This window comes from Apteryx rowi, unplaced genomic scaffold, assembly GCF_003343035.1.
Source record: "Apteryx rowi isolate R43461 unplaced genomic scaffold, aptRow1 scaffold_465, whole genome shotgun sequence".
Lineage (NCBI taxonomy): Eukaryota > Metazoa > Chordata > Aves > Apterygiformes > Apterygidae > Apteryx > Apteryx rowi.
Genome location: NW_020450722.1, coordinates 550,310 through 568,308, shown reverse-complemented (window position 1 = coordinate 568,308; position 17,999 = coordinate 550,310). Strand labels below are relative to the sequence as shown.

General features: G+C 34.6%; 1 protein-coding gene across 8 annotated transcripts in view; it reads left to right on the top strand.

Annotated features, from left to right (window-relative positions):
* Window positions 1-17,999, top strand: part of PHF14 (PHD finger protein 14) — a 172,125-nt gene that overhangs the window by 136,479 nt on the left and 17,647 nt on the right. For 3 of the 8 annotated variants that reach the window (XM_026077871.1, XM_026077875.1, XM_026077873.1), the window contains one exon: window positions 242-355. The exons of 4 other annotated variants lie outside the window; for them this stretch is intronic. In XM_026077871.1, the coding sequence (XP_025933656.1) occupies window positions 242-355 (114 nt within the window). Of the gene's footprint in view, window positions 1-241; window positions 356-2,118; window positions 2,202-17,999 lie in introns of all 8 variants that reach the window. One more of the 8 variants, XM_026077872.1, reaches the window with a different exon arrangement.

Here is a 17,999-nt window from a genome sequence, read left to right as displayed (position 1 = left end):
GAAATACTATATAACTGTTTGCTAAGTCTTATAATGCTCTTGTGAAGAAAGTATTATCTTTTTAAGATAAAATTTATGATGGATGTATTTGCCTCTGGGGTAAAAGAAGTTGCCCGAGGTAAAAAGAGTAGAGTTTTAGAACTCTCTCTGTGCTTAGAGCAGTTTCTCTAAAAAGTCTCTTTTTCTTGGAGTACCACATCAACACACTGCTGAGGGGTCTATTTGTCTCTGTTGCCCTCAGGACTCCGAACCGTCAAATGAGGTGGTCTCAGAGGCCCCAGGTAATGTGGTACCCTCTACCTCAAGAAGTAGCTCTGAAGAGCTGGTATCGGTGGCACAGAAACGTCCAGAAGAGGTAGGACATTCTGTGTCTATTCTATTCAAAGATTAACTGTTGTGGGATGTAGGTTCACCTCTATTTTTCATGCCTAGCATTGTTTTACTCATAGCAGAGATTTTTTAAAGCTAAACCTCAATCTTATACTCCCATATCAACAGCACACAAGACCATGGTAAATTTTAAGGCCTTTATTAATGGTACCTATAAGCCAAAGATATTCCATCTACTACTTTTTTAATAGTGTTTCTTATTATCAGTGATTGGGAAAATAGTTTTGCTTGTTTCTGTCACATACCCAAGACAGTAATGGGAATTCATTTAGATTCTGGCAAATGAATTTTTACAAGACTGAAGAGTCAGAAGTAAAGTCTTTACATAGACATATAGGTAGATGTAAAGCTTTTATCAAATTTCACTGAAGTTAAGTATAGCTAACTGCTTGCCTGTACAAAGGAAAGGCCCTTGATAATTTTATTGTGCCTTTTTTTTGTGCCCTAGTTTTCCAAAAGGTGATACTAAATGCTAAGGATTAGTCTGTTTATAAGGCCAGACTCACCATTGCTATAAGAAAAGGTGCCAATTTGTACGTTAGTCCGATAATACAGCCAATGACTCATTTTTTTCCGTACCTTGAATGCATACTTACCACAGTACGCCATAGCTGYAGGATCGGTTTTCTGCAGAATTCAGACTTACAACTTCATCTTATCGTGGGAAACATCCTTTCAGAGAATCATTATTATCTTTAAATTTACCATTCCTGAAATTCTTCATTTGAAGTAGCTCTAATATTTTTAATCTTGGCTTCTTCACACAGTTTAGTTGTTATTATTAAAGATATGCCAAGAAGTAATATAAGGTAATATTAAGACTGGTCTTGCCAGCTTTGTTTTCAGATTTCCTTTGCTATCTATAATCTTCTCTGTAAAGCAGAATACAAGATATTTACCTTTAACTACCAATACTACTTTTTTACAGTGCAATTTCATTAGTTTTCTAGTGTAGCATTTAGATAATTTTCAATCACCTTCTTGAATTTTCTCCTTTCCATCGACAGTCTTGTCACTTTGTCCAAATAAGCAGAAAGTCCTCAGTGAAGGGCCAGGAGAATTCTTAAGAGTGTTTTACGGATTAAGACTAAATAGGTACTTCACTTATTTTGGAGCATCACTGCACACTATAAGAAAGATAGGTTATCACATCTAAGCRGTCCCCGGGATAGAGTAACATTAGTTATTAATAATACTTTGTATATTTTCTTGAGCAGCAAAGGGAGCTTGGTCTGCTGAGAGTCGTTGATTCTGGCTCCTAAGTCTCAGCTTTGCCAGTTTATCTTAATGATTTCATTGATGCTTCTACTCTTTACAGATATTCCTCTGCTACTGTTTCCACTGGAGAAATTAAAATTGAGAGCGCAGATGATACTTAAAAGCAAAAGCAGAGGAAAAGTGCTGCAGAAAAAGGAATGAAACATGATTAGTTAGTAAAGGAGAAAGAAGAGAAGATGGGTATATGATTTTTGCCCTTGCGGAATAAAAAAAACTTCTAAATGGTGGGGGAGGGAAAATTTTAGAGAACTGAAAGATGAAAATATACCTTTTGAATTTTAGTAAATATCTCAGTAGTAATTTATGGTGAAACTGTTTTGCTGAAGACAGGGGCATAAAGTATTATATATGTTTTATAAGAGAATGAGACTTTGTCCAAAGATGGTTACTGCGGTTTATATGGGGACAGAGAAAGGTGGATCAGAAAGAGTTTTATGGTTGGATTTGCAGGGAACCTTGAGAGGAGAGCACCAGTATGCTGAATTTCCAAATTCAGATCCCACCATGAAACAAACCATCTAAGTTACGCGTTGGTAAGTCAGCATGATAAACAAGTATTTGTGAATTGCCCCTTAAGAAACAGGTCTTTAACAGAAAAAAAAAGTTTTTGCAGAGTTTTACTTTAACTAATGCCTTCTAAAATTCTCCTTTCATTAGAATTCTGATACATCTGTCCCTTAAATTCTTTTAGTATTTGCTTAGTTAGTTAATATTTGGAATTATCTTTAGCTACTAACTGATAGATAATTTGTGCATAATTCTTATAATAATTTATGTCTCATCTGAATTTGACTCGTCAGTATTGGTGAGAAGGCAGTTGTTAAGGAAAAGCTCAAATGCAGCTATGGAAAAGAAAATTAGGAGAGAAGGTTAAAGAAGGCAAAGTGGCTAGTAGACTAAGGATTTCAAAAAGGTGGAGTTGATGGGGGATTAACAAAGATGGATATGGAAAATGATGTTCAGAAAAGTGTCTCAGTGTTGTAAATGTGAGGAGAGAACAGTTTATAGTAGAGAAAGTAAGGAAAAGCCTAAGAGTACCACGTTAGTTTATGTAAACCTTAATTTTTTCCTGCTTTTTTGTCTTAGACCAGTCTGAACCTATCACTCAGTTACTTGTAGCTGTCACCAGTTTTAACTTTGTGTGATGGTATTTGGTCACTCAGAGGAGGCCTTGTGTTGCTTGTTCAGTTGTTCCTTCTAAAAGAAATGATGGCTGAATTTCTAATTTTACTTTATCTGTGACTGCCAGTAATAAGTAGGAGAACAGGATGGTATCCATTCCTGTTACAGTCTCTCTTTCAGCCTCTCTTCTTTTTTAAAATCAGATTTAACTCTGATTAGCAAATAATAAACTACTGTACAAGTAATTAGCATGTTGGGTGTTTAAATTTTATACCCATTATTATTTTGTACCTGTGAAGGATTCAGGAAAGTGTGTATACACATTGCTGTATTGGATAAGCAGAAATGCTTTGGGTTGGAAAAATAACAAAACTGTGTTTTAAGTTTAAAGGAAATCTTATTCTGTGTTTTCAAAAATTGTGCAATCCTGAATAAGCAGTATTTAATTTGTATAGATTTGAATGCTGTTTGGTATTACATACAGTATCCATATTAAAATTAGAAAGTTACTTGTATGGTTGTTGAGTTAATATTAAGTATGTTGGTGTCTTGTTTGAGAAGCAGCATGCAACAGTGTAATTCAAAAAAAAAGTTTAATACATTTGAAAGAGTGGGCCAGATGTATGCAATCCTGATTTCAGTCATTCAGTTAGACTTTCTTAACAGTTTCTTAGAGAACTGTAGAATAATACTACTTTCCAAAAAATATTTTACAAGAATGTATAGTTTTTGGGATCTCTTTCCCATAATAATGCCTCATATTGGAATTTTATCTCCACAATCATTTGAAAATTCAGTACTGCACTGTTGCCTGGAGTCAATGCATGGATATCTGTGATATCACACATTCTCTACTGTGAACTGATGAAAGAAAAATCTTTGGACATTTTGCTTACTTAAGATACAGAGTTTTCAAAATGTTTTAAATATACAAATGTACTTGTTTGAATAACACTAAAATTGTTTGATAAAATTAAAGTGCTGACAAACTACATTTATTGACCCTCTGTTTTGTGTGGTCACTTTCATTGTTCAAGTGACAGTTGCAGTATATTTGGTAAAAATATTTGTATTACATTTTAGCCTTCTCTAATATACAGTCACATGGAAGAAAGTGGAAGTTTGGTGTGAAAATACTTTTGCTTTCCCTTTTTTATATAATGCAAGAATCATGGGCTACATTTTGATTTCTCATAGGTAACACTTTAATCTACAGGGAATTATGGTGTCAGTGGTTGAATATCTAAATAAGAAGACACTAGTTTTGACAGCTCCCTTAAACTCAAGTCTCAAAAGAGGCATTTCTTCTTTAATTAGAAGTAAAATAGAAATACATAAGTTATGTTTATTAATTTCCTTTGCTGATCTTGTGGCAAGTCAATTAATCATGTTTTAGCAGTGTAAGCCTAGAGGCTAACAGAGCTGTTCTTTCTGAATATATGCATTGCCAAAACAACAGAGGCAGATAAAATGCTATGTTGTTCTCTCTGCTCATGACATTTAGCTCTGTGTGCAGAAAAAGAAAAAAAAAAACAACCCTCTACCCTCCCCGCGTATACATATGTTCTGAGGCACTTTAGGATAAAATATAAATGACAGTACTGTAGCATATGAGCATGAATAACCTGTGCATCTATGTTGCTTTCTGAGTGATGTATTAAAACCACAAAAACTGTGCAAAGCATTGTGATACTGAAATAAGGAAAGATTAAGATAAGTACTGATTAATCTGTTTATGAGCTATTAGGCATTCACTGCTTGCAGTATATCTGAATTGAATACAGACTTTTTCCCATTAGTAATTCCCAGCTGTAGTACTGTGTTTTGTTTTATAGGAAAAGATGTGTCCTGCACTTAAGTCAACTGCTATTAGTCATAAGTATTCAACAAGCAGCTTAAAAGGGTTAAAGAATTTGGTGTTAAAACTGTTATGTTATTCTTGGAAAGTCCGGGAGCCATCTGCATTATTTTGTATGTGAGCAAAGGGAGCATTTCTTAATTTTTATGAACACAATGGACAGACGATATTTTCTTTTGTTTCTTGGGTAATTATATTCACTCCTTGATCTTTAGATAGAACATTTTCCTATAAGACCCATTGACTCTTCAAGCTAATACTAAAAGAGATTTTTAAAAAAAAAAACAGAGCCATAAACCTCATCAGCAGGGCCTCCAAACCATTCTTATGCTGTTTTGTTACACTGAGATTTTTGCTTTTTAAACAAGATATAATGTGACATGTTCATGAAAGAACTGAATAAAAAAGTAGTTCCATGGCAAAGCTTGTAATAATGCTTGTGTAATATTTTCTCCATCTCTTATTATTAGAAGTCTGTTAAAACTGGATTTCCATCATCGACATCCTTCATTTTCCTTTGAGAAAGGAAAACGCTTATTCTGTATGACGATTGAGATGATAAACAAGGGGAAGTAGTGGAAACATGATTTGCTCTTTTAAAGGAACAAAAGAAAATGTTAGACAGTCTATATACTTATGTGTATGTATCTCTATAAGTGCAAAGCCTTTATGCTTGTGCTTGTGAAAAGACTGAGTGCATTTTTTAAACTTCATAGACATCACAATATTTTCCCTCTGTTCTCTGTAGCTGCTAGCTTGAACTCATTCAACAGAAGAATTGTGTCACTGTTGCTGCTATAAATATGGTGTTCCTCCTGACATGCACTTAACTGAAAACAAAATATAGTTACACATGTAGAATGGGCCGGACTACATATTTACTCTTGAACACTAAATTTTTTTGTTTTACTTTTTAAGAGTTCTTTCCTGCTCAGAAAAGTGCCTGGAAATTTTCACACTGTATGGACCTTGCAGACACTGTTTTCTGATGAAAAATCATTAGTGCTATTTTACTAGTTACTCTGTATGGTAGATAAACGATTCTCATTTATGTCTGCCGTTGGAGGCCTGTGAGGCTGGGATCCCTGAGCTCAGGGTGTTCATTCTGTGCAACATCGCAAATGCTAGATAATATACTTCAACAAAGCGAAGAAAGCATATTAGGTCATCTGTGTCACCCATCCCCCTGTAAACATAGCATTGGTCCCTCCAGTGTATTTGTTAGTACTTCGTTCTGGTTTTAAAACTTCCGAGCGATGGCATTTTTGACACTTTCGGGGCTTTTTCTTCTACTCTCCTGTTCACCTTACAGAATATTGCAGCCATCTTTGCTTTCTGTGTGACGAAAAGTTAAAACAGATAGAAAATCTGGAACTGCTATGCATGTAAAGTATTTTCTGGTTCTGCGTCAGATTCATTTAGAAGACTAAAATTTGGTTACCAGATGCCGATAATCCAGCTTCTCATGTCAAGTGGGGTTTCCCACCAGCACATTAATTTGCCAAACTATAGAGTAGTTTACTCACCTATCCAGATCTTTTGGCACTCTGTAGATTTGTTTGATTTTACTTGTTGTCCTGTTACAGGTAATTATTATGTTGACTGTAGTTCCCATTGATATTTCCCATTTTCGTAACAAAAGTGCTAAGCCACATATTTAAAAGGTATTGCCATTTGGTCTAACTGTATAAAAAAAGTGAATTAATAATGAACAGAGAAGAAAACATAATACCTTTGATTGCTGAAGTGATTCTGCTGTAAGAATAAACTGGAAAGTAAGCATGCAAATTCTGTGAAGTTTCAAATTCGTATTTTCCATCTAATCTCTTCAAAAGACTATTTTGTATAATTTTTTAATAACAAAACATAAAGGTCACAAGAAGCCTGAGAAATGTTGTCATTAAGTCCTGCTTTTGAAGTTAAAATTTATTTATGTATATTTAAGCTTTAAATGGCCTTATGGAACTAGGCCTCCTCTTGAAAGAACATTATTAGTTTTAAAAAAATGAATTAATTCTTTTGAAGATTTCCACAAAACCAAGATATTTTTCTTTATTTAACCTTTTCACAGTCTCTGCCCTTCTTTAAAGTACATTCAGTCCTATATCATCTATTACTTGGGAAGGTATTTAATACATGACTTGGCATCATTTGCATTATACAAGAAGATTAACTTACAAGCTCTGCTATTAATCTGAGTAGCTCTACTATTGACCTATGAAAGAACATAATTAAGTTAGCTTAATTAAGTTAATTAATTGTTACACTCTGATGAACTTACTATTGAGAGGAAATTAAAGGCAAATAGAAAATGGCATTCATGGCTTGAGATCATATTTTAAAGGATTTTACAAAGATACATTATATTTAGAAGGCAAAAATATCTATTGTGTAATAACCAAAGCAGAGGCAATTAAAAATGTTAAAAGCTAAGAATCCCTGCAGTATTCACTCTTATTGCCTGACATTCAGCCATATTTCCAAAAGACCAATTAAAGAAAGTGTGCTAGAAATTTAAAAAATAAGACTGATGTTTTTTTTAAATACCCGAATAGTTAAATTCAGAAATTAATACCACTGTCTACACATAGACTACTGAAAAAAGCACATTATAAAAGTTAGACAAGTATTATAATCTGATATCAAACTCTCTTTGGAGGGAGAGAAAAAGGGGGAAGGATTGAAAGAAAGTAGGGTAGCAAGCAGAGCCAAATCAAAAATATGGAGTTGCATGTCAGCATAAGAATGTCTTTCCACTACAGTGATGGAGGGGAAAGGAGACAGACTCCGGGAATTTAGTCTGTCAACGACGTTCTTGTTATAAAGAGTGCCTGCAAGTTCACTGCAGGAAAACATACAGGGTTACAGCAAGGATCCCGTATATAGACAGGCTTTCCATGTGGCTAGAACATCTGGGAGCACATTCATTAATCTTGATATTTATTGAAATGTACATTGGTRTCACTTCAGTGATCATCAATTCAAAGTAGCCCTAATTAATAAAAAGTAACAGAAGAACGAAAAAGCATGCAACAGCATGCCACAATACAGTATGTGCTGCCAAACCAGCAGTCTATGAATCTGGGAGATGCATTAATATTACTATTGCTTTAGTTTTAAATGAATTTGTGCATATAATTATTAGTTCTCTTATGTATTATTAGTTCTCTTATGTATGTTTTCCTTTTTTTTCCCCTAGATACATAGATATTCTGGACGGCATCCTCAGTAATTCTAGGATTTCATGCTGTCTTTCTATTGTAAAAATGATCATTTTAGCTCAAGTGAAAACAGTATTTTCCTTGAGGTATTACTCTTTGGGATTTCCAGATGATATGAAAGGGTTATTGATCTGTGGATGCATTCTCTGGAAAAACAGCAGCCTTGGAAATGAGAAGCCAATGGCATTTAGAAATTAGTTATGTACAACTTTCGTATGCATATTCTGAATATAGATAAATTGGAAATTCATTCCTTCAAAGAGGAAAATAAAAAGATTTTTCTTTGTTAGAATGATACTATCTTCTTTTTTATTTGCAAAACTAATCTGAAATATTCTTTAAAATGGATAGAAGAAACAATATATTTACATATATTATTAATTATTAAATATATTTAAATATATTTAAATGGTTTTACATAATATATTTAAATAAATACATGTAAAAGTGTTAAATATTTAATAAGCCTTATTGGTTTTTTTGAACGTGTTGCCCACAAAAATGTTTCTGCTTTAATTTTTGTAAATTTAATTTAAAACTAACTTTTTTTTGTCCCTTTAAAACAATTGTGGAGTGTTAAACAGAATTATATTCTAGCAAGAAAGAACTGTTTTATTTTCAGCTTAAACCTTGTAGTTAAATCTTAAAAAATATTTTTTGTTTGACTATAGGAAGAGAGTGGGAAATGGAATGGAAAATTAGGATTAAGCAAGCTTTAGGCAGGAAAATAGCTGGCTGGATAAGTTGAAGGCTGTTTCCCACTTGCTCTATCCTTTGATGAAGCTGTACTAGTGTCACTGGACATTAGTGTACCTATGCACACTATYGGATCAGCTATGGTTGGATGTTTTGAGCTCTTTGTGCAGTGTCGTCCTAACAATGTCATATTACCTACTGCTGTTATTTGCTGTGACACATATGTGATACACATGTGACATTTTTTTCTGGAAGAAAGTATAGTTAACACCTTTCTTCAAAATGTACACATCCTTAGTCTTTTTTTTTTTTTGAGGAATTTATTTTCTCAATCTGTAATATTTGAATGAAAAATTAAGCAAATACTTTCTCTGATCATTGTATGCAGTGTAACTGTTAGACTTCACATTATACTGTGTGAAGAAAGCAGTAATCCTTTTTCTAGGATACATAATCTCAGAAAATTTCTGTTTTATTTTAATATGACAGGTTGAAAATATCATTAGAATACTTCTAAATATTTATAGTCTAGATTTCAAATATTGAAGCTTAAGCACTACTGAAAATTTCAGTGTCATCTTTAAGGTAGTGAAGATAAGCAGAGGTCACTCGGTAGTCATTCATGATGTAGGTTATATAGATTTTTTCCCTACCCAGTTGTTTTGGGGTTATCTCTGAACTGCAGTGTAATCCCAGTACTGTCACAATGCTGCTTCATCAAAGTATGGTTTCTTTAAATTACTCTCACTTTTAAGTAGAATATTTAACATTGAAGAATGCATAATACCCATATATCTTAGCACAGCAGGATCAGTGATGTGTTATTTATTAGAGTAAGTTTCTGCTATTAATATATTTTTGTTATAGTCATGTATACATTAATTTATCTACTGTAATTAACACTAAATGAAAACAAAACTTATGTTAATTTAACACCAAATTTATATTTTCTGAAAAATCTGAGGTAGATTAACACGCAGCATTCACAGAATCACAGAGTAGTTGGGGTTGGAAGGGACCTTTGGAGATCCTCTGGTCCAACCCCCCTGCTCAACCAGGCTCTCGAGAGGGGGCACCCGGATGTGAACTGGGGACCTCTTGGTTGCCTTTCATAGTCCTCATTTGACCTGCTAAATCCTTCTTAGGCGAATACTTTTCCTGCAGTTAATTTTTTTTTTAAGTCACTACTCAGCTATCTTAGTCTCCATAAACTTCTGTATTACTTAGAATACCCAGAATTGTGTATTTTTTGCAGTAGTTGTGGGCTTTGACTTGCTGATCTTGTTGGAACATGCTGCTGAGGATTAGTAAGGTGGCTCAGTGAGCTGATCTGGCAGACTGTGTAGTGGTATTCAGGGGAGGCAGAGGCAATGGATAGCTTTGGACTAGCATCTCCCTCTTTTGTGGCAGCCTACAGTTAAAAGGTCTAGGACTGACAGTGAAACTATACTGTAATTTAGATGCTATGGATAAATGAAGTGAAAATACCTGTCAGTGTTTCTGGCTTTAGTGAGTTGGCCAGTTCTGTATTTGTCTATTCAAAATAAGCATTTGTCCTCATTTTATAACCTTCCCCCCCCCCCCAATGTTTACCCCACAAGAGTAGGCTTATCATATTTGGGTTGTTCAGGAGATTGACTAAAATTAAGAGCTACTGCTTCAAGTTCTACCTAATGCAAATCCTGGTCTTTTTCTGCAAGTTAAGATTGAATACTACTTGTAAGAGTTTCAGAGAAAATATTAGTTGCACAAAATTTAGACTGTGGTTTTATATCAAGGGCAGTAGGCGTTAGAATGCACAGTAAGTGGTAGATGTATCCTAGTGAAATATTTTTAGATTCTTTATCAGAAGAAATCTTGTCAGGAGATTACTACACAAAGAAATATCCACACTTTGCATGTTGGCTTTTGTTTGGGATTCAACAAAATATACTGAACCAAATACTGATATACTGAATATACTGAATCAAATCTAGGACTCTTAACAGGGAGTAAATTTAAGTAGTAGGTTCTAATTAATCACTCGTCCCTAGGCTTGATTTACAACTGAAATTCCACATTGAGCTTTCAGTGTAGAAAATTGCCTTAAATTTGCACGTTAATGACAATAGAGTTGTTCCCTGTATCCTTGATTTTTGGAAATATGTAAATATTAATGACAACTTCAGTTTTATAAATCAATAGTCAGGGTTTGTTGTCTGTTGTAAGATTCATAGATTAGCATGCCAGGAGAGACTGTTATTATCAGCTAGGTTAATTTACTGCATAACATAGCCACATACTTCGCTCCTAAATTTCCTAGATTTTGTGTGAATGAGAGCGACTTCTTACAAAAAAAAAAAGTGTCCATCTTCATTTAGAACGTTTCAGATGATCCAGAAGCAACTTAAGCCCCCGAATAATAATTTGCCTCTTGACCTTCAGTGTTGAACATCAGTTTAATTTCTAGTCTGAATTTGTCTTAGTTCAGTTTCTGTCTGTCGTAGAACTTTGTCAGCTAGATTAAAGACTCCTTTATTTTGGATTTTCTTTTCCCTATATAAGCATTTATGGACTATGAGCTACTAGAGTCTGCCACTTTAAGGTATGTTTTCCAAACCTTAAATTGTACCTGACTCCAGTTTTCTCCAAAATTTCAGTAGTCTTTTTGCATTTGGGCACTCATAGGTAAACTCAGTTAATCCAATACTGATTGCACAGAGACAGTCTTTCAAAGATAAATCTAGGATAGTCTAGGAGGATAAAGATATACTTTTAGAAAATATCTTTTTAGAAAATTTAACACAGAGTTAAGAATAAGGTTTTATTTGTTCAATAGAGCTCTTGTTCTGGGAGGTAAAATATTGCGAATGAAAGACAAGCCTGAAGAAAGAGAACATAGAGAAAGGGGCAGAGAAGTTTCTCTGTATTTTTTGATACTTATTTTTATTCTCATTTTCTGAAAGATATTTTTTATTTCCCAGTAGTTCTGGGAAAAAGACCTCAGCAGGTCAGCATTTAAAAATAGAGTCACCGATAGAATGCTGCAAAATTTTAGATGTTGCTCTCTGCAAAACATTACTCATTTTAACTGTGTCTTTTTAGTTGAAAGGGTGGTCCTTGAAATAGGAATAGAGGCAAAAAGGAGGCATTGTCTTTCAGAATCCACAGATAATCCATTGATCGTATTTTAGCCTGGTAAGCAGCAGAATAAAAATAACCCAATTTTGAAGTCAAGTTGTTACTCAAGAAAGCTTTCAGTATCTGCAGAGGCACCAAGTTATTCAAAAAGGAAAAGTGCACAAAAAAACTGGAAAAAAAAACGAAACAAACCCAACCCCAGTTCTTGTAAGAAAGACTGAGCAGAGGAAACTTCTGCATTCACCACGAACACAAGACCCTGGTAAACATCTCCTCATTCCCTAGCGGGAAATACATTTTATGCCTCTGTCTGTCTCTGGAGACTTCATACAGAAACACTGAGAAAATTTGAAAGTAAATTTGTATTTGAATTGTTTTATCTGACATTGAAAAGTGGACGAATTTATAGTGTTGTTTAAAATAATATTGCTATTGCTAAATTCTAGCCTTTCAAAATTCCTTCCATAATGCTAAGTATTTCAGATAAAAATTTCTTCATCTCAAAAGTTATACTATTTAGTAATTGCATTTAATGTGGGAAATTAATTGGGATAAATTTCATATCTTTTTGACCTGATGTTGCAGTCTTCCCCTTGCATCTGCTTATGGCCATTGAAGAAGACAAACTGAGCTAGACAGACCTTTGGCGTGACCCAGTGCAGCTTCTTATTTCTTTAAGCCATAAGTCAGTGTCCCCATACCAAAGTGGAGAGACAAAGCCAAGAAGTAGTTTCAAAAATTAATACTCTTCASATGTAATACTGCATATGTGGTGTGGTTTCTGTTCTCTTTTTCTGCTAACAGTATGAATGAATTGCACTTTATAGTTCACTGTTTGATACAAATATAGCACATACAAGATAACTGAGCCAGTTTTTCCAGGGTAGTATAATTTTAGAACTTCCTGATTGGTTTTTTTTACACTGAATTAATGCTAGTTAATAATTCTGTGCAATTATACACACTGTAGTTTTCTCATGGCAATCCTACCCCAAGAGCTTGTGACTTTGAGTTTTTATTTTTAATTCTATGATTTGTACTGTGAATGCATTTAGATTTTGCAGTCCAGGCTATGTGCTTAAAAGCTTCAAATATTTGGAAGATTTCACTTTTTTTTCCAATTACCCTCTTTCTACAGGAGAATTTGTAGTAAAACTTGGGTAGTTTTCAGAGTTCGTTATTCACTTTATAATAGCCTATACTTTTTTGCATAATATAGGAATTTACGTTAGTTATAGAAACAAGATTAAGGACAGTGAATAGATTACTTGATGAAACAAATGGATTTCTAGTCTTATTAATTAGTGAACTTAAGCTAGGAAACTATTGCATGTATGAGCTGGAGAAATGGAAGGTTGTTTACCTAAATATTTTTCCCCTGTTAAAGCATGCCATTAATAGACTTTATCAAATCAGACCAAGGGTCTGTATCAAGCAGCTTCATCATCCATGTAGTCATGAAGTGAATGTCAACAGAAACCATTGGGCTCAAACACTTAGCAGCTCAGTATGATAAGATGACTGCATTTTTATTTACACAGTAACCTCAAATCCTCATATTAAAAAGTGGCAATTTCTTTTGCCCTTTGCTGTTCCAAGTGTGACACATGTAACAATTATTCATCATCCCATAATGGATCATTTTTATCAGAGTCCTGTGTCTCTTCTGTATATATAGAATAAATATTTATGTTTTCTCATTTTTCTGTGCTAGAAGATACAGATAGAATAGGTTTGAAGTGTCAACTATAATTCATTGCCTGCAAAGAAAAGCTTTATACTGATACTGTGTGAAAGGAAAAGAATATCTAAATCATTTCAGCAGCAAGCTTATAACAAAAATGATAATATCAGCATTTTCCGTCTTGAAAATATATCTGCCATAAATTAAAGGAGGTCTTCAGTATTTTATTAAAATACTTGTGACAAGTTTAACCCCATCTTCAACAGAAATGTATGTTTGAATAAGAAAACTTTTTTTTCTTTAGGTGAAGGTCAAGTGAAAGTTAAAACAAGCTTGCAGTTTACTTCTTACTAATTCTGCAAATATTTTGTTAACAATGATTTAATAGAACAGAAAGCATGATGCTTATGTAATATCATACTGAAGGCACGCATTTTAATGTGATGGAAGGCTTAAGATAGTAGGCAAAGGTAACGCTTTACTATTTTTACAATAGTAATATAATATGCAAAAGTACCGACATACACGTTAGTGAGTATACCTGAATGAACTCTTAATTTAGATAAAATTGGCTTTAACAATAAACTTAATACTGTGGCAGAGATGCATATCACATTAAAAAATTCCATTTAAATACATAAATAGCAAAGTAATTGGGGTTATAAGAATATAATTAGCATTCAAAATATGTTTGTAATAAAACATTTTATACACAAACACTATATCTTGCAACATTTTCAGCTGTGCTTCTACAGTTTCTTTAATGAGAAAAATACAGGAAAGTGTTGGTACTACTTGTAATGAAGTACAAGAGAAAAGTTGTATGTGATGAAACTGTTCTGCAGAATTCATCGTTATCCCTTTATTATTTTTTAAAGCATGTTTGGTTGGTTCAAAGTAGTTTAAAGGACCATACACAGCTTTTCTCTGACTAGGGGAGAAGTGTACCCACTTCCATTTAGGGGGGAAGTGGACTCATTAAGTTTCATGCTTCATGTGGCGTGTCCTGGCCCAAGCTCCAAGCTGCAGCCCCAGCATATCACACATCTGCAGCCGGTCCTGTGGATTCTCTATTGCTCTGTAATTTCAGCTACAGCTAGAGAGTGCACATCTGAGAGATGCACTCTCAAAGGCACTTTAATGGAGGAAATGTTTCTTCTCTGGAGCCTGTTCTTTCCACATCAGTCCCTTCCACAGAAGACCCAAAACATCTATCTCAGCCTAGAGCAGTCTTTTGCAAATAAGTAGAAAACTGGAATTTGGAATTTCTGATGTATGTCTGAATTTTAGTTTGAACTTCAAGTGTTTGTTCTGTAATAAATTTAACTTTCATAGCTCATAACTGAAGTATAGCATGATGTTGATGAAATGAGCTAGAAGATTTAGTAACGTGATATATTTATAAGAAGTATATATTACAATGTGGTTTTACTGGATATACCCTACATTTAAATTTAGAATTGCTACCTAGAAAGTTGAAAATAATAGTTTTCTTTAAAAAAAAAAAATCAGGTATTAAGCAGGCAGTATGAAAATGAATCCTTCCTTACTATGACTAAAACACCCCAAAACAGCCCTTTATTTTGGGAGTATGTTAGGAAGATCAATAATGTAAAGTTATGCGTGTGTCCCTGTGAGTGACATGAGTAAGATATTTGCTGTTGCCAAATTGCATTAGCATCCTAAGGATGATAGGAATGTCATTAATGTGAAACAAAAATTAATTGCTATGATAAAGCAAAAAAAATTGTTTAATAGTGCATGATCAGTAGCTTAAAAGAAACTTGCAATTTCAATTTTAATTCCTTCTGTAAATATTTTCAGTTGCTGCCAACTCTGAATCTTTAACTTTTGATATTATTTGCAGAGAGGGTGGAATTTGCTCCTGGATGATCGGTCTGTAGAAGCAAAGTATTATGGGTGACTCCATTTCCTTGCCTTCTGTCCTTGCCATAATGTATTTAACATATGCATTCAGGTAGGGAAATGTTGCACCATCCCATCCTCAAATCAGTGTGTAAGGGCGATAAATTACATTCTGGACATTCTGGTTTCCACTGAGAGCAGAGGACTTAGCATCTCGTGTAAGCAAATTGTCTAACTTTCAGGGAGCTCAAAGGCAGATGAAATGAATCTGGGTCTTGGGAGCTGAAATTACCAGCCGTTCTATATCAAGCGTAGCACATATATCTATATCAAGCACAATTAGTTCTGTTCACATTTGATTCGGGTTTGCAGACATCTTTTTTAAGATCATGTTGTTTATGTTGACTGAATTTTTGTCAGCCACCCCAAGAGGCCTCCTAAATAACACAGGAATTCAACCCAAACAGCTGCCTGCAAGTGGAATGGTAGTCTCCTTTAACTGGTAGGTAGGCTTTGAATCCTTCGAAAAAACAATGACATTGAAAGCATTTATATCTATAAATTCTACCCCTTCCTTTATAAGTAGCATAATACTGTAAAGATTGTTATTTTCGGGACATCAAACAACCATTTATATTTGGCCTTTTCTTCTTGCAGATTCACTGGGTCTTCTATCTTAAAAAGAAACTGAAAAAATTAATAGTAGTAAAGGTAGGAGGTTCAAATGAATTGTACCATTTTCCAGCAACTACTGTAAGTGAGACTAAACTTTTTTTAGGTTAAATACTTTTCTTTCAGCAATGTTCTAGTCAAAAGAAAGGTATTTGATACTGAAAATAAACCTTGGCTGGATAGACAACGCAAAACTCAGAACCAATAACACTCACAGTGTTTCATTCAAAAAAAATCGATGTCTGCATCAGTATGGATATGCTTTTAGAGAACTATCTAGAGCTTTCTGTTGCTTACATACAATTAAATGCATGCTAACAACTTCTAATCAGGTATGGGTATTCACAATAGCTCATTGTTCTTCTCTTTAAAATATCTGTTTCACTGTGTGAGAGAGAGAGAGAGAGACTAAGGATATGTCCACACTGAACTGCATGGTCATGCCCATAAGTTAGGCACTAGTCATGATAGGCTGTTACATGTATCTGGCTTTCAGCTGTGGAGGTATCTTGTAGCCTTTTAGCATTCCCAGTCCATCTTTTCAAAGAATTGGCTTGTGGTATGTTGTTGGACAACTGCATCAGAAAAAAAATGTATTAACCCACTAATACATGTAGCAGAAGCATTTCTTGCTCTGAAAACACTTCAGTATCCTCTGTCCCTCTTCACCAAGAATGTGGATACATCAGATGAATTGTTTTGTTACAAGTCAGCTGTTTGCGCTTTGAAAGAGAGGTACTGAGAAATTCTTGTTTGTTTTCATCCTTTCCTGAACTGTGGAAGACTGCTGATGTTGCAGAACAAGTATGAGGCCTTCACTGGTCAGGCATGCTGAGTGCTGCTTCCTTCAAAATCTTCCAACATAGGCAATACTTCTGAAGCAAGAAAACTCCAGGATCATATAATCTTACAGACTTTGGATGACTGGTGGTGACTTCTGAATTTCAGCATGAGAATTCACATCTTGACAGTGCTCTGTGAGGAGCTTGCTTTGATCTTCCAGCACCAGGAAACTTTGTTGAGGAAGCCTGCACTTGGTCAGAAACGTGTTCATCTTGCTCTCCTCATACTCATGTGTCAAGGAGGCTGTAAGCCTGTGGCTTAGAAATTTCAGCAAGTCGGCTGATACTGTGCTTGTGAGGTGGGCTGCGATGCCATTCTGAAAGTGGTATAGCAGTGGAGACAGTCGGAAGAATAACAGGCTTTCCGGAGAGTTAATTTCACTTAGCCCACATGCGCTTGTGTGTGCCTTCCTGAAAGGATAAACAAATCTGTTAACTGCAGAGTGTCTGTTCTTGGATTTTACAGGGCTTGATAGATCATTGGTTCATAATCGTTAAAGTAGGAAGTAGAAGCATGATGTGCAAGCCAAGCCATTGAGAATATCTGGCATTTCGTATGTTTGAACAGTTTGGACAGAATTTGTTATCAATTGACTCTTCTAATCCTTTCCTGCCATGGGTTATGAAATCATATGCCCTGAGGAAAGGAAATTCAATTATGCTTTTAACATTTTCAGATTAGTGGGGAATATGCATCTCGTGTGGTGAAAGCGAGATAGTTTTATCTATAAAAGTTAGTTACAAAAATTATCCTAGCTGATATAAATAGAATCACAACTTCCTCTATTCTTCAGAAAATCTCTAGCATTTGAGACAAAGGCTTCTGTTATCACTGTTAGAATCTATGTTTTTTCAGAGTTATGAAACATTAATGTGATGACGCTTACTCCATGTATTTATTCAGGCTACTATATCAGATGTATATCAGAATACCAAATATTCAGACTTTAAAATATTTGGCTTATCAAAGCAATGGTAGAATTCTGTCATCATGTGCTGCCAAATGGATTTTTGGGAGATGGCTGGCATAGCAGCATACCAGCAAATAGACCAGTACATTGAGTCTCTAGTTCTCCACTCCCCTGCATCCCACCTCACTAAAATTTTACAGTTTTTGACAATTCCTTTTCCATGAAAAGACTGGAAGCTTAGTTTTCCAGGTGCAGAATAAACAAGAAAAATACTGGGATGAGTAGTGAATGGATGCTGCTAAGCAAGGATGAGTGATGTAGTCATAGACTTGTTCTCTT